The following is a 27827-nucleotide window of genomic DNA, read 5'->3' as shown; positions in this document are numbered from 1 at the left end:
CTTTCATCTTTTTTATTGTACAGCAATCTTTCTCCTCAAACCTACCACCTCTCTTTTTTCTTTCCTTCTTACTTTCTCTTCCCCCCCTCTTCTTCTCCTCCCTACTTCCTCTTCCTTTCTCCTTCTCCTCCTCTCTTCCTCCCCCTCTTACCCTCACTCCTACTCTAATTTCCCTTCCCTTCCTTCATCCCTCTCTATTGCTGTATCCTTTTATGCATATGGACTACTCAGAGGGCTGAAAAAGTTATTTTTGACTGGTCCTCACACTTTTGACCAGTCCTCGAACTTACGACTGTCCTCACATCTTATGTTTTTGCCCTATCTTGTCACCATGGTGAAGAGAAGCAGTTGTGAAATGAGTGACATGGTTGTTAAGAATACTGCACGGGCATAAATGTGAGGATGGTCATAAGTGTGAGGACCAGTCAAAAGTGTGAGGACCTGTCAGAAATGACTTTTCAGCCCTCTGAGTAGTCCCTATACACATAGCCATGGCCACCCGGTCACATGACCAGCTAGCCACGCCCACCCAGTCACATGGCCTCCAAGCCACGCCCACACAATAAGTCACGCCCACAATGGTGTCCTTCTTACCAATGTTAAAATCTGTTCCCCTTACCCTATACACATAGCCATGGCCACCCGGTCACATGACCAGCTAGCCACGCCCACCCAGTCACATGACCAGCTAGCCACGCCCACCCAGTCACATGACCAGCTAGCCACACCCACAAAATAAGCCACGCCCACAATGTCCCTCTTTACCAATGTTAAAATCTGGTCACCTTATGTTAAAATTGCATGCACATTAGCAAAATCAAGACAATGGTACAATTGTATGAACTCAGTGGTTTTTATATTTCAAAAATGATTTGGCATAAGGAAAGATAGAAGACAACAGTATTAGTTAGATAACATTGCATACATCTGCTGTACAGAAACCATGAATATTTATGAAACTACCTGGTAGCAGTTTGCTCTTGAGGATACCAGCGAGCTTCACTACTAAGTGGACTCTGATATTTTGTCAGTCAAAATAAGACCTCAGCGCAACTGCAACATTATGACTCCACTTTTCAATCTTATTTTTATTCCAAACTGCTCCACTAAGAAATGGGTGAGCTATCTTATTTTTACATAATCCTAAAATTAAACATTTGTCATTATATATTTTCTTTAGGGTTCTCTAAGCTCAGGAAGATCTGCAACAAAGTTTAGATCATGAATGCTGTTGAAGTTTTCCAGCAAAATCTCATCAATAGAATGGCCCATGTATTTTAATATGTACAAGTTTGAATTCTTTCTGTGGCTGGATGGTTCTTGGGAAGTGTCCATTGAATTGTGGTCGATGTTGTGAGAAGCCACCACCACCCTTCCTAAAAGAATGAAATATTTTGAGGAATATTTAAAAAAGGCAGGATAAAATATTTCCCTTAAAAAATATTCCCTTAAAAAATCTTAAGGGAGTCAGAAACTCAGAGCCCCAGCTCCCTTCCCCCAGCAGATATTTTGTGCCCATTAAGAAAGACTGGGTCAGTCTATCTACAAACAAAAGACCTTCAGCTCCAGGGTGAAGGGATTAAGACATGACCCTTCAGGACATAATAGGATTAACCCACTAAAATGGATGTTGGTCCTACCTGATACGTCCGTTCTCATATGGAGGAAACGGCAGTCAGACTGGGTATGACTCCTCTATGCAGCATATGACCGAATCTGCTAAATTTGCATAGCTCCGCCCTCCTGGCCCAGTGTTTCGGCGAGGGCACTGTTGCAGACTGACGTGTCTTCCTGTAACGATAGAGAATTAGTAATTACCCCCCCCCGGGGACCGATTCGGGCCGGACCCCAAAAGGGTGGGGCTGACTGCCGTTTCCTCCATATCTAGAACGGACGTATCAGGTAGGACCAACGTCCATTCTCCGCATAGGAGGGAAACGGCAGTCAGACTGGGGACATACCAAAGCTGAATGTCCTCCAGGGAGTGAAAGCTCCGGCCTAGAAGCCATCAGGAGCGGTGTACTGCCTGCAAGACACGATGGCCGAAGGCAGCATCCGAAGAGGCGAATGAATCCACCTGGTAGTGGCGGATGAATGGGGTGAGAGTCGTCCAAGTGGCCGCCCGGCAAACCTCTTCCAAGGGAGCTCAGGTGGCCCAGGCCGCTGACATGGCTGCACTCCGGGTTGAGTGAGCCGTTATCCGAGAGGCGAAGACGTTGGTATGCAGTTGCGATGGTAGCCCGTATCCAGCGACCCAGGGTAGGTCCTGTGACTCGGGTGCCAATAGATTCTGCCTGGAAAGATACAAAGAGCACCTCCATTTTGCGGAAGGGTCTCGTACAGGAGATGTAAATCCTGACGGCTCTGCATACGTCGAGTGTGTGCCAGGAGCGCTCAAGTCAATGGACGGGCTGGGGGCAGAAATTTGGGAGAACCAGCTTTTGCGCCCGGTGGAAGAGGGAATTGACTTTAGGTAGAAAGGCCGGATCGAGACGAAGGACAACTCTGTCATTACGGAAGATACAAAGGTCCTGGTGGATGGAGAGAGCTGCCAGTTCGGAAATACTACGCGCCGAGGTGATTGCAATTAATGACACCTTGAAGGACATAAACCGCAAAGAAACTTGATGGAGGGGCTCGAACGGAGCCTCAGTGAGGGCTCGGAGGACCATGTTCAGGTTCCAGGTTGGAAAGCGGTGGATGACCAGGGGCCTCAAATTGGTCGCCCCTCGCATGAAGTTGTGGATAAATGGGTGGCGGGCGAGCGAATCCGTTGTCCCGCACGATAAAACCATCGAGAGGGCCGCTACCTGACGGCACAGGGTGGCCAGGGCCAATCCCACGTCAAAACCCTCCTGAAGAAAGGTAAGTACATTAGCAACTGAGGCAGAAAGAGGAGCGACAGCAGATCGTTCACACCAGGCCGAGAAGGAAGTTCACGTGGCCTCATAGATACGATTAGTCGACCCACGGCGGGCAGCTTGGATGATGGAAATAACACAAGGAAGTATACAGCTGGCCGCTAGGAGGTGCCGCTCAACCGCCAAGCGGTCAGTTGGAGGCTCAAGGGATCCAGATGCCGGAGGGCGCCCTGAGTGAGGATCAGCTTGGACTCCGGAATGCGCCAATGGGCCGTTACGGGGAGAGACCGAAGGTCTGCGTACCATGGCTGGCGAGGCCAGTGCGGGGCTAGTAGAATGAGTTCTGCACCCTCCTCCAGCATTTTCCAAATGCATTTGGAGATTATTGGCAGAGGAGGGAATGCGTAGAGGAGGCCAGCCGGCCAGGGACTGCGCAAGGCATTTGTGGCTTCCGCCTGAGCATCCGGGTACCTGGAGAAGTATCGTGGGAGCTGGCGGTTGGATAAGGTGAATAGGTTGATGACAGGAGTCCCGAACTGGGCTGCAATCTCCTGGAAAAGAGTTTACGGGATGCTCCACTCTCCCTGATCTACAAAGTGACGGCTGAGGGCATCCGCCTGAATGTTCTTTGCCCCGGAGATGTAGTCCGCCTTGATGGAATGAAAATGACATTCAGCCCAATAGCCCAGTTGCAGGGACTCTGCCAGGAGCATCTCGGAGTGCGTGCCTCCCTGTTTGTTGATGTGGGCCTTCATAGAAATGTTGTCTGTAAGGACAAGAATGTCCTTGCCCTCCACTAGATGTTGGAAGTGAAGGAGGGCTAGCCTGACGGCCCGAAGCTCCAGCAGATTGATGTTGTTCCGATGCTCGTGAACCAACTACCGACCTTGAGCCAGTTGCTGATGAAGGTGGGCACTCCAGCCGGACAAACTGGCATCCGTCACCAGAGAGAGATGAGAAGGTTTGCGAAATTTGCTGCCCTGAGGTATGGCGTGCGATGTCCACCACCGAAGGGAAGAAGAGACCTGGGCGTCAACCGAAGGTGCACCGGCGACGAACCGAGGCCGGCTCGTTGATGAGGGAGCAGGAACCACTGGAGCTGCCTGCTATGCAATCGAGACCAAGGAACTATTCCAAATGTGGAAACCATTTTTCCTAGCAAACGGGACACTTTCAGGGTCGTGACTGAACCCTCCGACAGACATTGAGTGGCCAGAGACCTGAGGCTATTTTGGCGATCAGGAGAGAGAGAAACTACAGAAGACTCAGTGTCAATAGCAGTCCCCAAATGAATAATGCGGGGGCTAGGAGCCAGGTGACCCTTGGCCCAATTAACCAAGAAACCATGAGCCTGTAAGAGGGAAAGTACCCTAGACAAATCCCGGTGGGCGGTCGGGAGGGAAGAAGATAGCACTAAAATGTCATCTAAATAAAATTGTAGTCGGATGGAAAAGGTCCGGATATGCCCTATAAGGGCGGCCATGACTTTTGTAAATACCCTAGGAGCCGAGGAGAGGCCAAAGGGTAGGGCCCTGTATTGGTAGTGCTCGCCTAGGAAACTGAAACGGAGGTACTGACGGTGGGCAGGGGCAATAGGTATGTGGAGATAGGCCTCTGTGAGATCTATGGAGGAAAGAAAGTCCCCTGGTCGAATGCACTCGAGGATGGTAGACAGAGGGTGCATTTTGAACCGGCGATAGATTACGTGCCGGTTCAAAGCCTTTAGGTCAAGAATGGCCCGCCATCCCCCCAAAGCCTTTTTTACGATGAATAGGCGGGAGTAGAACCCCAGACCCCGTTGATCCTGGGGCACCTGTTGGATTGCCCTAATGTCTAACAGGTGGGAGATGGCCGAAGAAACCAACTCCCTCTTAGTCCTGTCCCGGGAGACAGGACAAGGAATGAAAACGGAAGGGGGAAGAGAGTGGAATTCCAGGTAAAGCCCGGACCTGATGGTGGACAAGACCCAGGCATCAGAAATGGAGACCTCCCATTGGTGGAAGAAGAGGGAGAGACGTCCCCCAGTGGGAGGGTCCAGAAGAAAATTAGTGGGATCGTCTTGGGAAATGTCCCCTCCCCCCCTGGAAGGAACATTTGGGAAAGAACCCGCCCCCATGTCTGACCTGGGAATCCTGGGGCTGAGACCTAGCTGGGAAGGAGCGTTGGTAGCAGTGCTGGTAAGTACCAGACTTGGGAGCTCGAAAGGACTGGTTCCGGGGCAGAGCAGAGAAGCGAGAATCCGATCGTCTGGTCACCGAGGGGAGAATCTTACGCCGGTCCCTGGTTTCCACGAGGAGAGGTTCCAGAGAAGGGCCAAACAAGGAGCCAGTGGAATATGGCATAGAAGCAAGCTGCCATTTACTCTTCATGTCAGCATTCCAGTTCCGAAGCCACAAAAGACGCTGGGAGGTTACAGTCAAACCGAGAGCTTTAGCCGCAAATCTGGTTGCATTTAGAGTGGCATCCGCCAAGTATTCAAGGGCTGCCAAGATCTTGTTCAAGTCTTGTCGGGAGCAAGTATCAGATGGAGGAAGATGCTCTTGAAGTTGTTTGAGCCACAACAGAGCGGCTCTGTTAAAGAATGATGCCGAGGTTGAGGCCCTGATGGACCAGGCGGCCGCTTGGTGACCCTTAAGCAGAGTCTTTTCTGCTCTCCGGTCCTCTGGTCGTAGAGAGTCCTCTGATGGGCCAGTGGGGTGGGAGGTGTTGCAAAGAGCCATAATGGGTGGATCCACGGATGGTGGTAGTAGGATCTCCGAAAGAGCAGGCGCGGAATTGTAAAGTCACTTGTCGAGGCCATTGGGGCTGGACCCGACCCCCAGAAGAGACCACTGGCAGTGAAGGACATCTAAAAATAATTTAGGCGCCGGAATGGTTTCCGGGTCAACCGTAGAGTCCGCGAACATGGCTGAAGCTGGATCAGAAGTGGCAGTTGAAGCAGGAGCCATAGATGCCATGCCCAGACGAGTAGTTGAAATAGCTTTGTGCAGCAAGGAACGAAAAAGCTGCAGCTAGAAAAGGCCAATAAATGGGGTATGGTCAGGGACCAGTCCCTCATCATCTGACAGAGCAGAGTCTGGCATCTCATCGGTGTCAGAGACAGAGGCTTGGTCAACTGAGACTGGAGTGTCATCAATGTCTTGCTCAGACATGGAGTGCTCCCTGCGGGCATGTTGTTGAGGTTGAGGTAAAGCAGGGGTGTCAAGCACCAAATTGCCCTGTTGTAAGCATTGTACCAGGCCTTGTCTGATGGCCCTGGCCAGAATGACTTCCAAGGTCTCAGGAGCCTGACCTAGAGGGATTACAGGTGAAGGCAAAGGTGCCTGAGCAGCCATCAAGTTTTCCTGCTGAGCCTCCGGAACCGGCAATGTCTGAAACAGGGGTTCAGTCCCTGGAAGGTGTCCAGGTCCGGTTGAAACTGGGACATCCGGGACAGCTCTCTAATGGAGCTACCTGCCTGTGAAGGGACAGGAGACCTTGCCCTAGAGGGAGTATCTGGAATAGTTAAGGGTCCCCCCTTCACGGCTTGAGCCTGTGCTTTGTGAAAAGCCTTTTCAATGGCTTTATGGTGGCGCTGTTCTTCCTTGGAGTAAGTGGCCGCTGAGGCGGAATGGGCCTTGGTGGATTTAGATCACTTAGGCCGAGGTTGAAGGCCCAACGAGCCCTCTAGAGGGTCCTCTTGAGCAGGCCTCTTCCCAGAGCTGCCTGATCTCGCTGTAGCTTTAGGCCACATGGCGTCCGCCATCTTAGAAAGGGCCGATGGTGCGCAAAATGGCAGTCTGAATAACGAGAGAAGATTAAAGGAAGCCTCACCTCGCCAATGCACTGTCAAAAGTGATCCGACAGTGCAGGCACCCTAGTTCGTTCCTGGGGCTGTGCAGATGATCGCTAGCCCTACGGCTATTAGTGCGATTTGGATCTGCCGGAGAAAACCGCCAACTGCTAAAAGCTCTGGGAGCGATCAATTAAGGCCGCCAGCCGTCCGGCTGTTAGCGCGGCGGCGAAATGTGGCGATCTGGAGCACTTTAGAGTCAGGAGAAGCATGCGCTCACTAGCCGTCCGGCTATAATTGCGATTACGGGCGCTCACAATTAGACTGTTAGATGGTATAGCTGCTGGTACAAAGCTGTTAAAGCACAGCAGTGCGTCCCCGATGGCTTGGGGAGCGCAATAGCGGTACCTGAGCGGTTCGGCAGGTCTGCAGTAGGCAATAGGTAGATGTAAACCCAATCAGTAAAAAGACGACATCGAGCAATTTTCCTCTCAAACTAAACTATAAGTGTTGAATTCGGCTAGGCTAGGAAGACACGTCTGTCCAGCATAGACCGAGTCGAAACACTGGGCCACTAGGAGGGCGGAGCTATGCAAATTTAGCAGACTCGGTCATATGCTGCATAGAGGAGTCATACCCAGTCTGACTGCCGTTTCCCTCCTATGCGGAGAACACAGAACTCACTACATTGCACAATCTCCTAAGGACATTGCATCACCCTCAGAAACTTCAACCAAACTTCTCAGATAACCTACAGAGGCAGCTACATGGCCCCATGGGAGTCTGACAACAGCCAATAGAATACATGTTCTTGCACAGGAATAGGAAGATCAAGTGCAAAGCCCAAGAGAAGGTATAAAAACCCCTCATTCTCAACTCCATGTGGTTAGCTGCCCAGAACCATGTGCTTGGTGGTTCTGTTCATCATTAAATTATCTTTCCAATCAGCCTCCAGCCTCCATTTTGTCTCTAGTGCCTTTGTCCCAGCTTGGAACTGAACCAGATGGATATTTCTTCCAACAATGTGTTAGTTGAATTGAATTGTGGTTGATATGCTAGTTCTGTTCTAGTTGATTTGCCTTGTCGGTCTGTTATGAATAGTTTGGATCTTGCTCCTGATTGGATGGTAAATTGTCTATTCTTCTGTTGGAAGCTTGTTCATAGACCAACAGGATAGACCAATCAGATCAAAATCATTCCAAAAGCTCATTTCTCATTATTATACATATGATTTTTTTTTACTGAAATAATGTATCCCAAAATTCTGCCTCTAGTAATATTTGAATAGTTCATTTGTCTAAGCACAAAATGTCAGACCAAAATTGAAAATAATAAATATGGCAATTCTACTGTTTTTGCTATGCTCCAGATTTGTGTACCAATATTGGCCTATGTTGATAGAAATAAGTACAGAAAAATTTGAAAATTAGTTCATGTCTCTCTGCAGCCAGAATTAGGCTATCATAATTGATATAGCTTTAACCATACCAAATTCATACAGACATTTACAGAGAGTTAAGAATACTTTGCAATAGTTTCAAATCCATTCCTTTTGACAGATTTGGGTCATTTTAATAGGTTTCCCACTTAATTCATCTCCTTGGAGGCTAAATTTGAAGGGAATTTGAACATCCCAATTTTTTTAAGAGCAAAGTCAAAAATAAAAGTCCTTGACTAAGCCATTAATAGGTATGGAAATATTCTTATATTTCTCCCAAAATAATATACAGAAGACTGGGAGGCTGAAATCAATTAAATTAATAAAAATCAATGTTCCATTGATTTAAAAACCATCTGGGTAGAATAATAACAATTAGTAAAACAGAATAATAGCTATAAAATGTTGGGAATTCTAATTTATGTATAATTATGTTTAATATATTTATATCATAACATTCCAAGGCAAGTATTTTCCCTTTTCTTTTTTAAAATGTCTATTATTTATAATAGATAATATAATATCTATTATTATTATATAATATCTATTATTTAAATGTTAATTAAAAAGAGTATTAAAATATTGGAATGCAAGGAAAATAGGAAAAAATAGGAGAAAAGCAAGATGATATAAAAAGATTGCTACATTTAAATTACAAAAGAAAGTCATTGTGAAAACAATATAAAGTAGATTATATCCTCCCCTTCCCTTCCATATGAATCCCCAACATGCAAGCCATCATTTAGAATTTAAATTTTATATCAAACATTACTCGTTGTTAGTTTCTGTTTCTAAAGTTTCTAAAACCATATTGCAGATATCTAAATATCTGATAAATGCCTTGTTTTGTGATACACTGCATATAAGGGAGCCATTCTTGCTTGAATTTAATAAAACTTGTCTTATGGATATATACTGTCATTTATTTATTTTTGTCATTACAACATATTCTCCCAATTCATTCTTCCTGTCTGGTTATTTTCCCCTTTTTATAATTTATTTCTCATTTATTATTAGAACAATTTCTCATAAATTATTTTTTAAAAGTTGAGTAGAATGTCTGCTATAATTATTGAATAGTGAAATCTCTAAATGTAATTAAAAAATAGTAAAATTACAGGTAGTCCTCAACTTATGACCACAATCAGGAGCAAAATTTCTTTTGCTAAATAGAGCAGTTGTTAAGTGAGTCACACCCAATTTTACTATCTTTTTTGCCACAATTGTTAAGCAAATCATTGCAGTTGTTAATGGAATCATGCGGTCGTTAAGCAAATCTGGCTTCCCCAATTGACTTTGCTTGTTGGGAGTCAGCTGGGAAGGTCACAAATAAAGACCATGTGACCCTGGGATGGTGCAACTGTCATAAATACATACTGGTTGCCAAATGCCAGAATTCTGATCTTGTGACTGTGGAGATGGTGCAATGATTATAAGTCACAATGTTATTGTAACTTTGAATGATCATTAAACAAATGGTTGTAAGTCAAAGATTACCTGCAGTCCAAAACCTAATACTGTTTTACACGAAGGGCAAGATGTTATTTCCCTCCATTCTAAGTAATAAAGCCAAATGGACAGTAAAATTTCAACTGTGGAGAAAAGAGAATCTCCTCTACTGTCCTGCCTGACACCAGTAGCATAGTTTAGTGTTAGCATTGACTTCATTTTCTTTTAACCATGGACAAACATGTCCTAATGATGCTAGCCTGGGGTAATAGTCAAACTATTGACCAGTACTGAGACAACCTAGATTCAGGCCCTTATTTACCTATGGAAGCTCCTTGACTGATTTAGGGCCAGTAGGTCTCCTTCAACCGAACCCACCGAACCCAGGTGTGGTCATGGGGAGAAATGTGAAAAGGAAGTACTTTGTTTCCTGAAGTCTTTTTTATACAGCTCACTTCCTTTCCTCATCACTGTCCATTTTTTATAACTTTCTCCCCCAACAAGATAAAGGACTTGAAACCAGAATTCCAATATTTTATTTGAAGAGGATGGGAAGGATCTTTTCACTCTTTTATTGTGTTTTAACAACAGTTTGAAATGTATTTTTATTTTCAGATGCAGCAGACTTCCTTTTATTGTAGTCTCCAGAGAATAATAAAATGTGCAGTACAGGGAATTTGTTGACCAGCTGCCACTTTATTTGTTAGTTTGAATCCCCCCCCACACACACACACACACTAAATAAGAGAATGATTCTCCAGCAAGTATAGGTAGTCCTCGACTTATGACTACAATTGGATCCAAAATTTAGATTGCTAAGTGAGAAATTTGTTAACTGAATTTTGTCCCAGTTTACGACTTTTCCTGCCACATTTGTTAAGTGAATCACTTCAGTTGTTAAATTAATAACACCGTTATTAAGTTAATCTGGCTTCCCCATTGACTTTGCTTGTCAGAAGGTCACAAAAGGGGATGACATGACCCTGAGGTACTGTGACTCTTGTAAATATAAACCAGTTATCAAGCATCTGAATGTAAAACACATGACCATGGGGATGCTGCAACTGTCATAAGTATGAAAAATGGTCTTAAGTCACTTTTTTCAGTGCCGTTGTAACTTTGAATGGTCATTAAATGAACTGTGATAGGTCAAGGACTACCTGTAGTCAATTTCAATCTCCTGTTCCACTGAACCAGAACTGGACAGTGATACAACTACAGCATATACTCCCCATTCCCAAGTTACTTCTGGGATCATCACATATGATTATTTAGTCAAGGGAGACTCACCAAGGCCTGTCATAAAGCCCAAGTGTTTTTCCCACTAGTGGGTTATGTGATGAAACTAATGGGCAGCAAATTCTGAGGAGGAAAACCAATTGATTAAAAGTGGCACACTCATTTGACAGTGATTCACAACAAATGCAAAATCAGGATTGGCATTGGGAATAGTTTATTTCATGCCATTTTAAAATGAATGAATTGCACTGACTTAATAGCAGGGAAAGGCCATTAGTTGTATCCTGCAACACCGGATTATTCCCAGATCTATTGTCTCATTCTCCCTTGTGAGGGAGAGCAACTCAGCAGCTAAAATAAGTTTCTGGATTTATTTATGCTTAATTTTCCCACACTGAAATGGGTGGGTTTTAATTTCAATTATACTGGATTCCTAAAAGTAATGTATAAAAGTGAGTTATAATTGCCCTTCTTTTTTCTTATACTCTTCTCAGTCTGTTTTTATTTGACATTCATAAACATTGCAGAGACATTGAAGGCAATTAGTTAAATATATAGAGATAAAAAACTATATAAACAGCAGAGACTAAAAAAATACAGCAACGTATGCAGTGAGTGGGTTGTGATGGTATTTGAAGGACAAATTATTTGTCAGTTTTAAAAGATTATAGAGAAAGCAACTTGCTGTCAGAACAGTGATGTGTCTTGCTTCAAATTAAAGACATGTGTCATAAGAAACTAAATAAATGTTTTTTCAATCTATTACAGCAAAACTCTCCATTATGACACTCTTAGCAGATTAATACATTGCATTGCATCAATCTTACATCATTTTCTAATCCGGTTTCTCTAAGCCTGATGTGTTTGACTGCCACAAATCTGTCAGCAAAGTGGATGTTTCTGATCATTCTGACAATTGATGATCAATGTATCTAGACCATACAGCAGGGGGTGAGAGGGAGAAGAGAGAATATCTGTTCTATCTAGGACTGATAGAAACACTTCCAAGTCACTCAGTTTCCAGAACATGTTTCTTTACATTCATGTGCAAACTTAGTCATTATCAATATGACTAAGTATATATTTGTTCCTTCATCGCTGGGCAAGGCAATATTAATAAATAACTTAGATGTATGAAACAACTATTATCAACTGCCAACAACAGAACTGTCACAACACAGCACTTTTGTCTGCAACAAGTTCACATAACAATGCAGAAACATAACAGCTTATGACCTATCTTCTTAGCATATGGATTCCCATAATAGCCAACAAATGCCTTTTGGAAGGTCACAAGTAAGATAAGAAGCCAAAAGTCCAACTTCCACATATAAAATCCTCTAAACGTATCACCTTCTTTTAAAGAAAATGAGCTCCAAGCTAAGAGTGTTTTTCACTGTCCTTTTCTAGTTCTAAAATGTCCTTTTCCTAGATGGGACACCCAGAAAGACACAATGTTCTCAAAACAGCTATACAATTGAATTACACAAAAATGCTATGATACTATTTAGTTTCAGTTTCTCTCCTGAACATTCTTTACCAACCTGACAAATTGATTTGACATCTTCTGTGAATCATGTTCTCAAAACATTTCCTCTTCATTATAGACTATTCAGGACTCCTTCCATATTTATGGGGTGGCGGAGGTATGGTAGGGACAGAAGACATTAGATCAATCTTCTAATTTGAAAGGATGCTTTTAAGGTTCCCTCATAATCTTGTTTCATTGCCACAATTAACTCCCATTAATTATAACATTATATTATGTTAATTTATGTCATGAACTAGTGGAGGGTATTTCTTCATGGATAATCTCTGTGGATGGGAAAAAGCCCATTGGATCATATTTCACAAATTATACCTAGATTTCATCTTGTACTAGATTGCTGGGTATATAAAACCTCATTTATTTCTTTTTCTGTTCTAGAAATCTCACAAACACATTCCTAGCATGAAACTTTAGAGGCTGAACTTAATGATAAAAGTGCAAATTTTTGCATATAACTTTAATTTTAAAATGTGCATAAAGAGAGAAGAGACCCTATATCATGCCATGCAACTTTTCACATCTTACACTAAATAATACATTTTATAATTATATTGGGGAAAGGCTGAATTAGAACACACCACCTTCTATACATAGAAAAATGTTATTTTCTTTTAAGAAAACACATACTGTATGAATGTAACCAAAGAAATATTATCTACATAATAAAAAAATATGTCCATAATTAAATGCATTCTAAAAGGATCTTATTTTCTGAATGATACAAAATATGTATTTCATATATGTTTTCATATATAAACCCTCAATAAAAGTACTATGCAAATGAAACCAATTTCTATGATAGCCTAGTGCAGTGATGGCAAACCTTTTAGACAACAAGTGCCTAAATTGTGCGTGCACACATGCCCAAACTGAAAGGTGTGCACGCGCTGACATGTGTGTGCCAACATATGTGTGCATGCACAGCAGAGACCCAAAGACCAGCTGGCCAGCAGGAGTTGGGGCATCCCAACACCGGCAGTGTAGCAAGAGGTAAGATCTTTTTCTTTTGTGAGCTTCTGTTTCATCGTTTGCAGAGAAACAGAAGTTCATGAAAGAAACGCCAGAGATCTGACCTGGGGCGATGGCGCACGTGCCAGGAGAGAGGGCTTTGCGTGCCACCTCTGGCACACGTGCCATAGGTTCGCCATCACAGGCCTAGTGATTGAATCATTTATGCATATTTTCTGAATAAATTTGTTACCTTCATAATTAGCAATTTTTCCTTAAACAAATATTTACTGTTCTTATAAGTAAACATAGTAAATTAGAAAGGATTATTTATAATTTACAGCACTACAGCAAGATGTACTAAATAAAAAGGCACAGTTGTTAAGAGCTGTAGTGGAAAACCTGCTCTGGGTGTAATCACCATCCAAAATAAAAGTGTCTGTCTCTTCTAGATTGGTGACTTATTTATGGAACTAATTTCCCATATCCATTTAAATAGAGCCTATTTTGGTCAACCCTTGGAATCAAATGATAAATTAGGATTAATTGAATTTACTTAGGTTTAAAATTCAGTCTACCAAAAGTAGTGTTACTTTTTAGCAATCACTGTACTATTGGTTATTAGATTTAAAATGTTTGTAAGCCTTTTCAAAAACTACTATTAATAAAGGCAACTGGACTAACTAGCTTCTTGGATGAGAAGCAAAATGTCTTCAAGGAAAAACAAAGTCCAGTTGCCTTTGAAAAAGCACTTTTGGGACAACCATGACCTGGATGACTAAGAATCTCCATAGAGATGTATGTATTAATAAATACATCAAGAATCTTCGAAATAATTAATCATGTCAGTAAAATTTTATATAAGTAAGCTACCGCCATAAACATGTAATACTTCTGCTGAGGGGCTTATATTGACTACCATAGGTTTATGAGAGCAATTCAAACAAGTTGTATTCAATAAAGCCCTAGATGACTTGCATCATACCTATCTTCAAAATCACTTTCTCTGCCTGAAAACAGCCACTTTGTGCTCCCTGACATAATCTGTAAATGGTCCCTCATTATTAACAGCCAATGTCCCCTCCAAGATGTGTGTCTATGTGACTGTGTCACATTGCTGTGCATGAGATGGTATCACCTGCACTCAGTCAAAGATGTTTTTTTTTTGCAGAGGGATAAGCAAGGGAAGGGAGGGAGGGAGGGGGAGAGAAGAAGCAGAATGGGACAATTTGCTGTAGCCAATTCGCCATAGTCAGCTCACCACGGCCAATTCACTGCAGGACAAGTTGCCATGGCCCACTCACCATGGAACAACTTGCTGCAGGACAATTCAACAATTCAACTTAATTATTTAAAATATTTTTTAATTAATTTTTGTCATTCACATTTCATTCTGTCCCTCCTTTTCCATCCTTTCTTTAATGATTCTATTCCACTATTTCTTCAATATTAGTGTAACTCTTATCCCGCAGTGAGTTATCCCATGGTGAGTTGGCCATTGTGAGTTGTCCAGTGGCAAGTTGGCCATCGTGAGTTGGTTGTGGCAAGTTGGCCCTGGCAAGTTGTCATAGACCTAAGAAGAAGCAGAACAAGAAACTTCCCAGAAACTAGACCCAAAAACACAGATCTTCTACTGGGTGTCAGGTCAAAGGACTGATTGAGTGACGGCAGGAAAGGAAAGAAAAAAAAAATAGGACTCTCTATGACTCTGTTTTATTCTTTCTGGAAAAGTGACAAGAACAACCTGAGAGGAATCAACTTAACAGTTAGCTCATGGTAACATTAAAAATACTAAATCAGGGATAAAAAATTTTAAATACGAATTACATTCAGGTATTCTATTTTAACAATGTTTTCATATGCACATTTTATGTGAAATTATACTTTCAGTAGAATAAAAATCTGTCATTTATCAATTTTGTTAATAATTTGGGATGTTTATACATTTAAAATGTATTATGTACTTTTTGAAAAATGTCTCCCCCCCCCCCCCCACAGCCCAGAGGCCAACACAACTGCTGCTCGAAAGACATCAGGCCTTGGGCACCTAGTTTAGAAGGAATGTGGCTGACAGCTGAAAAAAGCACCAATGTTTTTCCTTTATTCCCTTCATGAGGTTAACAACCATAGTAATGACTGCCCAGAAGCTAGTAAAAAGAGTTTTTTTTTTCCAGAAAGCACTTGGAGGATAATAAATAGGACCTCTGTATTACTGTAATGTGTTGCATTGTTTCTCTTTAATATTGTTTTATTGTTGTAAACCACTGGAGTCCATACAGACCCAATCAGTACACAAATAACATAATAAACAAATAAATAACTCTTGTGCAATGCGCTGTTCCATTTTATGCCTGTGGCCCATATGGTATGCTGCAATGTAATCAGTGCTGTTTTTTATTGCTATTGTTGTCATGTACTTCAAATATGGTGGGGGGGGGATTTAGTTGACATCTCTGGAGCATTTGTCCAATAGCACTGCTATTGACTAGCACAATCATTGTTCTAAAGCAAAAAGGTTCTTAGAGACTAAAGTAGATTTAGTGTGTTAATATTGGAAACCTTTTTTACTCAAAATTGGAAATAGGAAAAGATTGGAAGACACAATATGAACACATTCTTACCAGGAGTGTTCTGGAATGATTCAGTTTTCAAAATAGGTTATCAATAGCATAGTTTACTTTCCTTGACATTATCAAAAGAAACATTTGACAAAACATTATATAACTATTAACAGTAACGGATGCTTTTTTAAGGGTCAACAATAAGAGGTCATAGGTATCAAATGCATACATTATGCTATAAATACAGTAAAAGCAAAGCAGGAGAAGGTTAGCAAGCTTTCCTTATTCCACCATTCAAGCAGAGGTGGATTTCAGCAGGTTCGGACCAGTTATGTAGAACTGGTAGTGGAAATTTTGAGTAGTTCGGAGAACCAGTAGTAAAAATTTTGACTGGCCCCGCCCCCATCTATTCTCTGTCTCCCAAGTCCCAGCTATCGGGAGGAAATGGGGATTTTGCAGTAACCTTCCCCTGGATTGGGGAGGGAATGGAGATTTTACAGTATCCTTCCCCTGCCACGCCCACCAAGCCATGCCCACCATGCCACACCCACCAAGCCACACCCACAGAACCAGTAGTAAAAAAATTTGGAACCCACCACTGCATTCAAGCATCCATGTGACAGGCTTTATACTTTGACATACATTTGAAAAGTGAATCTTAAAAGCTTTCCAACTATGAATATAGCTACATACTTTCAAGTTGAAGTATATGTTGTATATATAATACACAGAATTCTACATAGGCTACATTATTTTCTCCCTAAATCCCTACTATCATTCCAAAGAATTTTGGAGTGAGTTTGTTCTTGTTATTTGTGTCTATTTGGAATATCATCCTCATAAATACCACTGTAAATCTCTCTCCCTATAAATTATATTTTCAAATATGAAAAAACCCAAAACCTATTTGAATTGCATTATTATGGAGTTGACAAGTTTTACACTACATCCCTAGATAAGTACCTGAGATAATAAAGGGTTTATCAGGAATTATTGATTGGAAAACCAGTAAATATAAAATTAAAACATGAACATTGCTATTAGGTACCTCTTAGTGAGAAGGGAAAAGTCTGTGGATTAACTTTCAAAATACTAGACAGAATTGACAAAAGCTTTATTCAACAACACCTGCCAGACAGGTAGACTAAAACTCTGAGGCAACATGTCTAGAGATACCATCAGGCTCAAGTAAGCTGAGCTGCCGTTCTACTCGCATCCCCAGACTTTCAGATGCCATCAACTTGCTTATACAGGTAATTTCATGAAAATACATTTATATAACAGTCTAACTGTAAAAATATAGATTTCAGTAATTTCCAGTCCAAGAAAAAGAAAAATGATTTGTGCATGTTGAATGCTGATATACTAAAAGCTCATATTTTAATCACAGCCTTTAATATGAAGCCTTATACTTGAATTATTTGACTACAGTTATATAATTCCATCTGCTTTAGTGAACTCAGTGTGCTTATTACTGCTTCTATATGCACAGGCCTGCATTACTAATATACTATTAATTTATAATTATGAACACCAATCTTTTCAGGAAAGACATAGTACCCATTAAGTTTCCATATATATTGCATTTACATTACGATAGACATGGAATATAGGTTTAATACTGAAAATGCAATCCTAGTAATGTTTATAGAAAATTCAGTCCCATTAAGTTAGTAAGCTTGAAAGCTAATAATAGCAGTATCTAAATATTTTATAGAGCATTTTTATTATATTCAATTCATTAGCTACTCGATTTTTAAGAAACCAGAAAGTATAATTATAGTAATAATTTAGTAAGAAGTTATATTTAAAACAATAACAGTTTCAATAAAATTATACAGTTCTCCAAAGTCACAATATGGCTTTATATTTAAAAATAATATATAAAGCACAACTGATATATTTAAAAGAAGATAAAAGTAAACCTTGCTAACAGAATTGTAAATTGTATGAGTTTTTTATATAGTCACACCATATTCAATTTTTTTTTCAATTTCAATTGATGCTTTGCTTGTACCAAAGACAAAAAAACCTACCTTTTTAAAAAATATATATTACTATTTTCTACTAAAGATGTATTTTAGTTTCTGATATTTAATAATTGAAACAAAGTTTAATTGCTGTTCTCTATTTGTAAAGTTTTAAATAATCCAAAAAAATATTATCTTAAAATAACCCAATCCAATGAGGTTTGTGTGCATGCATGTGCGTCTGTGTGTGTAATTATTTTTATTAATGAAATATCTCAGTGAGTTAAGTAAGCTCCTACAACTAACTGTGGACTTATTTCATACAAATTTAAATTTAAAATACATTTCCAAGGGAAATGATGTTATTTCTGTAGCTTCCTGTACTCCAGAATAAAGAGATACTCAAGGTTATTTATCTTGATTATTACTTGAACTAAACTGAATGGTACATGGTTGGTACAAAATGATCTTTAGATGACTAAATATTTATACAAATCCCTATTATTTAATACCATATGATCAGTGAATATTCAAATATTGGCCCCGTTTCATTATATAGTTTAGCGATTTGAGTTATGGATTTTTCCTAAAGTGCTGCTTAATAAATAAAAGTTGATCCTTTAAAAAGTGACATGGGATCCCATGTAATTTTATTTATTTATTTATTTATTGTCAAGCATGTAATCGGTAACAGATATAAGTATAAACATAATTATGAATACATGAAATGGATATATATAAAAGGGAACATTAGGACAGGGATGGTAGGCTGGTGCGTTTATGCACTCCCCTTAGAGACCTCTTAAGAATGGGGTGAGGTCGACAATAGACAGTCTAAGGTTAAAGTTTTGGGGGTTGGGGAAGAAGCCACAGAGTCAAGTAGTGCATTCCAGGCATTAACGACACTGTTACTGAAGTTCTTTTTATGGAAGTCTTGAAGATCTATAACCACTATGTTGCATGTTATGTTTGCCACTGACTACTAGGAGTGCCATATACTAAATTAAAAAAATTAAAACCATAGGAATCACTGTGCAATCAGTGTTATCTTGTATTGGGATTCATCAGGCATAGATAGCATCCTTATGCCTGAGGAATTCCACTGCAAGGACAAAACTGGTCATATAGTGCCTTCCAGTGGTGAGTAACAAATATAAAAACTTACAAGAAAAGGCTATAACACCCCCATAAAATTTGGGGGAGTTATTGAGGCCCCTAATATGAGGCCCAGATAAGACTAATAGTTATAATACTTCTATTCTAAGAGTGTAAGTAAACAACAACAACAACAACAAAAGATGTACCTTCATTACATCTATCAGTCTATGGCTGGTCAGACCAGATAATACTCAAGTAAATAGATTAGTGGATTGATTTGATAAAAAGCTTCTGTACATGTTCATCCAATGCCAATTACACAGCTTTAACTATTACAGAGTTACACACAGTCCAAAGGCTCCAGCTCATAGCCAAGTTAAAGATCTACTTGCCAGTCCATGAGCCAATGGAAACTCTCCTGCATACAATTTGCAGCTCCACTGGTAACTTCTCTCCTGCTAGAGGCAAAATGCCAGCAACTGGTGCTATCCTTATTTTCAGTGGATCACAAGTCATGTAAAAAAGGATTGAAACTTTCTAAAATGTCACATATTACATGTTTAAATTCAACTTTTGAGCACTAATAATCCAATGAACTAATTTGCTTTATCTGTAGGAGGTTACACAATTACTTTTACCAGAAAGTTATGGTATTTCAGAGTTTGAGCACCTTTTCCTTTAGAGATCTTAAGTATCTTTAAACATCTTAAATATCTTTCACGCCAGACTATTTAGATATGCTTCTCAAATGCAATTGACTGCTCATGTGGTCTGTGATGGCACCTCGCTTATAAACCATATTTTGTATACCTCGATGTGACAGAAAAATCCAATGTTATTGAAAAGTAAGTAGAAAGAATTAAATGCTAAACGCTATAAGTAGAAATCTATCTGCAATGATGTTTAAAATTTGTTCCATATTGTGTGTGTGTGTGTGTGTGTGTGTGTGTGTGAATACAATTTCCTGGAAGAAATTCCTGGAAAATATGCCCATGTAAGAAATTAAAAAATCCACTGAGCCATACATCCAGTTGAATATTGTAGCTCAGAGCTCTGCAGAATTCTGTATCTGGCAATCATGTTCTATCTAACATACATTTGATTAGCCACAACTTGCTATAGAAATAGTTCATATTCACATAATGACAACAATTATCACTTCAGTAGCCCTAGAAGCTATTCTGGATGCAATTTAAAGAACTAGGTAGAGCCTAATTTGAATGACTATATTGCTTCCCTTATTCCATCTAAACTCTGAGCAAGCAACTTAATGACTTACCTCAAATCCATTTTTCCTTTTCTTTCTGTCTCCAAATGCGTTTTTAAAAAACAACTTGCTTAATGAAGAAATCTGAAGAATTTGGAAATTAGCATTTTATTCCAAAAAAGTATCAAAATTAGGCTTTGTAAACTAGGAGATTTGAAAACTGTGGAACAAAGAAATTTGAAATATTTACATTCTTCAATTCCCTATATTCTCAGTTGCAAAATCACTTGATAAATAACTGTGAACATAAAACTAGTAAAGAACCAACTAGAAATACTAATAACCTTTTTTTTAAAAAAAAGTTTAAATACTGTTCTTTAAATACTAGGACATGGTATTCAGCAACCTGCATAGTAGTTTGTTCTGATGCTTGAAAAGAATTTTGGCAGCTCAATTTTATATATATACGTACAAGCAAATATACTTTGTTAAGATTAAAAGTCCTTAATTCAAAGTCAATGCTTTGAATACAATATGAAATTGGAAATTTGTTTTCTTTTAAATTAGTTTGATTGACTAAGAACATCATTTTCAAAGAAGGTAACATTCAGATGCCTGTATCTGAAGCTAGATGATAAAACTCAAAGATCAGATAATTTAAATGAACTCTGCGCTGCAAACAAAATACTGTTCCTGGTTTTTGGATGAAGGTAAAGACTGGAGACCAAAATATTACAAATATTTCAACTGGTGGACTATTTATTGCTTGAAAAATATAAGTAGAAATAAGTATAAGTAAACACTGAATATGTAAGTGCATCCATCAATTATCAAATTGATTAAAAAGAGGGACAACATAATTAAAAAGGAAACACATCACTATACATCTTTGAAGTGCGGAAACCAGCAGAATCCTTTAATTACAATCTTAAAATCCATAGCTACAAAGGAAGGAAGTATTTCACAACTCTTGCTTTTGTTAAAATAGGGAATAGCCTCACTATTGATTGAATTCAGAAAGGTAATCCAGCAAAAAAGAAAATCACAATCTATATTATACAATACCTTACTATACTGCACCATAGTACCATACTCCATAGTACCATACTCCACTACACTCTATACTATACTGTACTACTATACTATACTATACTATACTATACTATACTATACTATACTATACTATACTATACTATACTATACTATACTGTTACTTAGTCGACACACTAAAATGAGCAAAATATATCGCAATCTGGACAACATTTACACAAGAAGAACTTAAGTTGTAAGCATTATACTTCATAAACCTTTTTATTTCTCACAGATACATTCCTAAAACAATTCCTGAACACTTCAACCTCTCATTTAAGCCATCTAAGAAAGTAGCTGGTATCCAAACAAAATTAAAATCTCAGGATATATGAGGCTTGGAAGTTATCACTCTTGCTCATTATGTTACTGAAGAAATTAATCTTTCTCACAGACAGTCCACCTGCATATATATAGCAAGTAAGGAAAGAAAAATGAAGGCTCAAATAATAAGAAACAGGTAGGGTCAGATTTTCAAAAAAAGATTTTACATATATAGTCAGCACATATTATCAAATCCAAATGAGCTAATTTAATACAAATTAAATTTTATTTTATAAAAAAACAATACTTACTTCCAGACATTAATCCACTCAGAATAAAATTGCAGAGTTTGTCTTCCAAACCAATTTAACCCCACTTTAACAGAGTAAAATATTCAAAAGCAAATTCCTAGTTCCTTGCATTTTTACCAAATATATTTCAATTTCCATATACACCAAACCAAAATGAAATCACTTGAATATGGGGTAGTGATAGGGAAGCAGTTAGGTGTCACAACTGACTCCTGAAGAAGTGGATCTCTTTCAAGACTAAATATGCCTTGTAGAGAAAGCCACCCCATGCACTAACAAATCCAGAACAATGGCTAACACAAGAATGCCAATGCACAATGCCTAGCAAGAAGGCTTTTGTCACCCATAGACATATTTAACTCCTTCAGTGCTACACTAATAAAGGTAGAGTGTTAACTGATTTTTGTTGCAAACAAGCACTAGTCTTTGTCCAGCTTCCCCTGCCCAGCCCTGCCAACAATGTTGAAATCTAGAGGGCTCCTTTCAATGTATTTTGCGGTTTAAGGGTAGCGATTGCTCAAAAAGTGGATCTACTGGGGTAACAGAGAGAGATACAGGTTTGTCCACCTTCCCTCTGTCCCTATGCAGCGTCCATACACACCCTATTCCAGACCAAGGATTGCAGAATAACTACGCCAATTTAAGCATTCCCCAGGGATGGCTTAACCGCAGCACTTTACCATTAACAAGCTCAGCCCCACCTATCTTTTCACCACTTGGAGGTTTTGTTTTTTAAAAAAAACCTATGAAAAAAGAGAGTGACTGGATATTAAAAAACAATTATCCACCTTAACTTGTGCCTCTGAATAGGGAGAGCGGTTTCTCCCGAGACCAGCGCGTCGATGGAGGAAGTCGCCGCTTGCGACCCTTTTTCTTACTTACCTGCAGACCCGCTTCTTTAAGGAACTACCTAGCGAACCTGCTCCACGTCCCGGCTGGAGACTCCAGCTTTATCGGACTTGCATCGCTTACAAATTCCCAATCCGTCTTCAGCATCCAGTGGCATGGGGGGAGGAGGGGCGAGGGGGGTGTCAAGGGTGAAAAATAGTAGGAGGAGGAAGAGGATGGTTACTTCAGATGGCGGGAGGGTTACTTCTTATTAAATAATTATTAAAGTATCGCAGCCGTTGTTTCTCGGTCTTCTGAGGAGAGCAGACTTCTATTGCTCGGAAATAAATCAGGAGGCAAAGTGGAGAAGGTAGTTCGGGAGCAGGAACCGATGTGCTCACCCAATTTCCCAACTGCAACCATACAAAACGCAGAAAAGAGCAGGCAGGAGAGGAAAAGACAAATTAGAATAGCAGCCTCGGGTGCTTCCCGCCCTCTCACAGAGCGGCGACGCTCCGATCCTCCGAGGGAAGGCGAGAAACTCCGCAGGAGTGGGTGCGCGTGGGTCCAAGCGCGCACAGAGGCATCCCCACGCTCTGTTATTTCATCTCGGGCGAATTTCCAACACAGAGAGACTCTTTAGGCTCCTCTCCCTCCGACCCGCTGACTGCTTTTTCCCGGCAAAAGGAAAGTCTTCCTTCAGCCGAGGCCGGCTGCCCGCACTTCTCCAGAGGGATGGCCTCTCGCCTCCCTCTTCCCAGACAGCCACGTTCGACAGGATCTCCTCTTTTCTTCCTACGCGGGAGCGAGGATGATCAGTTGGGCTGAAGCTGAAACGGAGGGAGAAAATGAAAAGCGAGTCCCCGTCGGAAGGTCGTGGATCCCTTAAAATGCTTTGTTAGGCTCTGGACGCATCGCCAACAGATCCTATTGGCTAACGAGGTGTCAAATCCCAAACGGCCCCGCCGAATCGGGACTGGCGTCGGGTCTCGGCTTCACGCTCGGGTTCTGCGCGGCGGTTCCGAGAGCGTTTCCACGCTCCGGGGTCCTCACGCGGGCAGGTTCCGCCCTCGAGTCGGAGGGGTTGCATAAGAAAACCCAGCGGCCGCGTCTCCCTTAGGCAGGAACGGTTCCAGTCGAAGAGCGCCCCTGAACAGACGCGCCCTTCTCCTTCAGGCGCAGAGAAAGTGAAGAAGGAATGAGGCAGCCGTCGGGTAATCCGGGGAATAGTCCGGTAGTGATCGGCAGGTCGAGAAAGTCGCGGCGCGCCTGGTTCCAATGTTTCCTCTGAGGAGCTGGACGCCCCTTGGAGGGTTGACCTGTCCTCTTGGCGGGCGAACGGCGAGCCTTCGGGAGTAGAGTCGGACCCCTCAGGTGGGCTGCCGGCCGAGTGGTAAGTAAGGAAAGAGTGCTCGTTAAACTCAGGCGGACTCTTTCGATGTAGCCCTTCTTGCTTTCTTGACTGAGGCGAGAGCGCCTACTGGCGGCCGCGGCTCACAAGTCGGCGGCGTGAAACGTTTTGCAAAAGACGGCCTCTGTCTCCCTCCTGTGTTGAGGACGAAACCGAAGTGCAGTGCAGGAGCGCTCGGATGAGCGCCGAGAATAGCAGGGCTGCAAAGTGACAACCCAGAATCCCCTCTGAAAGATCTATTGCAAATCCCTCCGTTCAGTTTCGCAGCATCTTAGCCTGGTCTATCGAGCGTGATCGTTGCCCACCAAAGCAGCTGAGGCTGAGGCTGTATAACGAAGGGAAAGTTGGATCAAAAGAGGATACCTAATTTATTTGCGTGCATGTGCATTGTTAATCTGCTCAGTAATTGCTGACCCCTAAACATTTTTAAAGATAAATATTAAACAGTAAAATAAAAAGAGAAAACTACCATACATTAATAACGCACATGCCTACATACACACATCAATCTAATGTTAGCTCTTAAATCAAAAGTAGTGCCCTGGCATCAAAAAGACATTAATTGATGCTTTCAAAGAACTCTGTACTAGTTCAGAAGTAGCTTCAAATGTCGGAAATCAGGACTTCACCTAAATCTGCAATGCAGGTTTATTTCTGGTTCAGTTCCACTATTCATTTATTTAGCCTTTTTTTTTTACAACCATGATGCTCAGAGGAATCTTTGGGTATTCACTTTCCCCTTTGGGGAATCAAGGATTACAAGCAGCAGATCCAGTTCAAACTAGAGAGGATTTGAGATAGCAATAGCACTTAGACTTATATACCACTTCACCGTGCTTTACAGCCCTCTCTAAGTGGGTTACCGAGTCAGCATATTTCCCCCAGTAATCTGGGTCCTCATTTTACCAGCCTCGAAAGGATGGAAAACTGAGTCAACCTTGAGCCAGTCAAGATTGAAGGAATCAAACTCCTAGCAATGTCAGCAGAGTTAGCTTGCAGTACTGCATTCTAACCATTGTGCCACCATGGTTCTAGAAGATAGAAGGTTGTATGTATTGTGGAAGTGTCCAATGTGTGTGTGCCAGGGTGGATAAAAATCAATGATTTTTTTAAAAAAATCAAAAAAATCGGGGGGGGGAGGTATTTAAATTGGATTTTTTTATTTATAACAAATTTATTTTAATAAAATGCTTTTGGAGTAAAAAATCTATCTAAATATAGTTTTCTATTTAAGATACATTAATAATTACTTTATTCAGCATGAAATGGAACTTAGTTATGTAGCATGAGGCTATATATTCCGCAATATTGGGACTGTTGGTGAGTCAACAGTAGGTCAGAGGAGGAGCTACTGTGGGACAGAGATGACAGTTGCTCTTTAAAAATTATGATTTAAATCAAGTTGATTTAAATCAAATCCACCCTGGTGTGCGCCAAATAAATCTCTAATGAAGACACTTATAAATGGAAGCCCATAACTAAGAAAGTCTTGTCCTTTGTCACTTAAGTTCATTTCCATCAGAACTCATAGGAAAACCTGCAAGGGTAATTGGAAGCTCAAATAGGAATCTGTAAAGGAAGGTATACTTAAGATATTCTGAATCAGGTCTGGGTTTTAAATACCCAAATAGAAGTAGCCGATTCAGCTAACAATCTGTTAGTATTGCATTATCATTTCAGCCATTCACAGTTGGTTCTCTTTTCCTGAAAAGTATGCTTGAATTCCATTTAACAGGCAACTCAACTCAAACTGTTTTTAAAAATCCAAAGTAAATCCTTTGTTAACAAGGATATGCTAAATAGATGGTGGATTCATATTACAGTACAGTAAAAATACAAATGCAGTTCTTTTCAGCTTAAAAGAGGTACTAGATGCTTGAATTGACCTGATAGTCAGAAATAGGGAAGAATGGTAAGGAATAGTAAAATAAAAATTTAAAAAACCAGCTGTGATTTTCAGTTGGTTTAACCAGATGCTGATGCCTGATGATTTCCCAGGACATCTGTCCCTGAACTCTTGAGATCTCTTTGATTGGCTTAGGTAAGCACCAGAGGATTTTAGGATTTAAGTGACTGTGAATTAGATGGTTACAGCTGTTAACATGAATAGGGCAATTGATGCAGACATAAGAAGATAGATTAAAAGCCAGGGTAACATGGAGAATAATGCAAGTCACTTAGGACAGATCAGTCACCCACTTTCAGCAATCCTGCAGTTCTATTTTGGATTAATTGAAGCACCCAAATCATCTTCAAATGGTGCATTGCAGTACTCCTAAACAAGAACTTTCATGAATATATGACTGATAAAGGTCTTTGGTGATAAAAGGTATTCCTAGCCATTGAGGTCATTAGTGACAATATTTGATTGTCAGAGTAGCTTCTTCCTCCAAAGTGCATATTCAGTTTTTCAAGGTTCTGCTTGTACACAAATATCTACTTTCTGTCAATTGGCAATTCAGGGGGGGAAAAAAACCAGAGACAAAACAATCTGTTGATGACATTTCAACACACAATCACGCTAGCAAGCTCATGTAGGTATTAAACAACATGAAAGGTAAAATTGCTATACAACAATTGCTATACAGCAATATTGCCAAATAATCAATCTAAAAATGACAAGTGAAACAGAAGCAGAATTACAGCAAAATATGAAAACAACTGCAACTACTAGAACATTTCATGCTGTATTATATTGAAAGTCTTTTAAAGTTTAAGAAAAATACAAATGACTAATATTTTAAGAAGATGCTGATTTGTTCTATAACAAACACAAAGCAAGGAATTTGAGATGAAGGTGGAGGCTTAGATACTCAATAGTTGGCAACCTGCTATTATATGGACTTTAAATCTTTTGTATTAAATTAGGAAGAGATGCTTCAGAATACACTGGAATATAACACAGCATCTATCTGCAACTCATTAAAATAGCTGCATATTTTACCATCATTGAGCTTACAAAATACAGACAGTTGATGTAATAAATTATCTGATTCTGCACAAATGCAATGTAAGTATTCAATTGTTCTGTCTTCTATATATAAACACAGCAAAGAGATGAAAGGATAGCACTAAACACATACAGTACATATTTACAAACTCAAAGGTCTTTTGTAAAAAATATATGCATAGAATTGTAAGTAGTATCTCAAGAGTTCAGGGACAGATGTCCTAAGAAATCATCAGGCATCATTTCTGATCTTTAAAAAAATGATACATTTCATTTGCATAATTCTAATGATATAATTCATGCAGCCTTGACAAGTAGTATTATACTGCTTCATATTGCAAACAGAAAACTTAAATGTGATACTGTTTGTTTATTGACTCCAACCAATAGGTTAATGATTAAGCTGAGATCTGAATCCAAGCCTTTCATAGTCATAGTTCAGTTTTGTCATTCCTACATTAAAGCACTTCTTATTTCAAAATGATCAGATTGAGCAGGGAGAAATGATGTAATGGATACAAAGTTAATGAAAGCAATAGAAGCCAACAATTCTCAGAATGAAAATGAATGCAGATCTGATCTTAAATTGTGAAATGTTTTCTGTTGCTGTTCCTATATTCCTGAAAAGAACAATTTAAAAATCTATTTCATTTTTATCTGTTCTTTTTCCTTATTATTTCATTTTCTTAAAAAAGGGAATTTTTTTTATTGAATCTGGTTAAACAATATAAGCAACTGGTATTGCAAATTCTTATTATAACCACATGTGAGTACTACTCTAAATTTCACCTCAGTCAGAAGTGAGAATAACATAAGAAAAAGTGCTAGTCTGCAACTGCAAGTAGATTTGCATTAAAATAAAATACATTCCAAAGGTTTCTA

General features: G+C 40.1%; 1 protein-coding gene across 7 annotated transcripts in view; it reads right to left on the bottom strand.

Moving 5' to 3' along the window:
• Positions 1–23121, bottom strand: part of TAFA2 (TAFA chemokine like family member 2) — a 208931-nt gene extending 185810 nt beyond the window's left edge. For 5 of the 7 annotated variants that reach the window (XM_087874131.1, XM_060694687.2, XM_087874134.1 and 2 more), the window contains exon 1: positions 22639–23121. Coding sequence is in view for 1 of the 7 variants with exons in the window: in XM_060694689.2 (XP_060550672.1) it covers positions 20165–20175 (11 nt within the window). In the remaining 6 variants the exon portion in view is untranslated. Of the gene's footprint in view, positions 1–20164; positions 20313–21756; positions 22140–22638 lie in introns of those variants that run through there. The other 2 variants (XM_060694689.2, XM_034403607.3) reach the window with 2 other exon arrangements.
• Positions 23122–27827: the final 4706 nt, after the last annotated feature.

This window comes from Pantherophis guttatus, chromosome 7 (genome assembly GCF_059756535.1).
Source record: "Pantherophis guttatus breed Tessera chromosome 7, ASM5975653v1, whole genome shotgun sequence".
Taxonomy (NCBI): domain Eukaryota; kingdom Metazoa; phylum Chordata; class Lepidosauria; order Squamata; family Colubridae; genus Pantherophis; species Pantherophis guttatus.
This window is presented reverse-complemented; position numbering and strand designations above follow the sequence as displayed.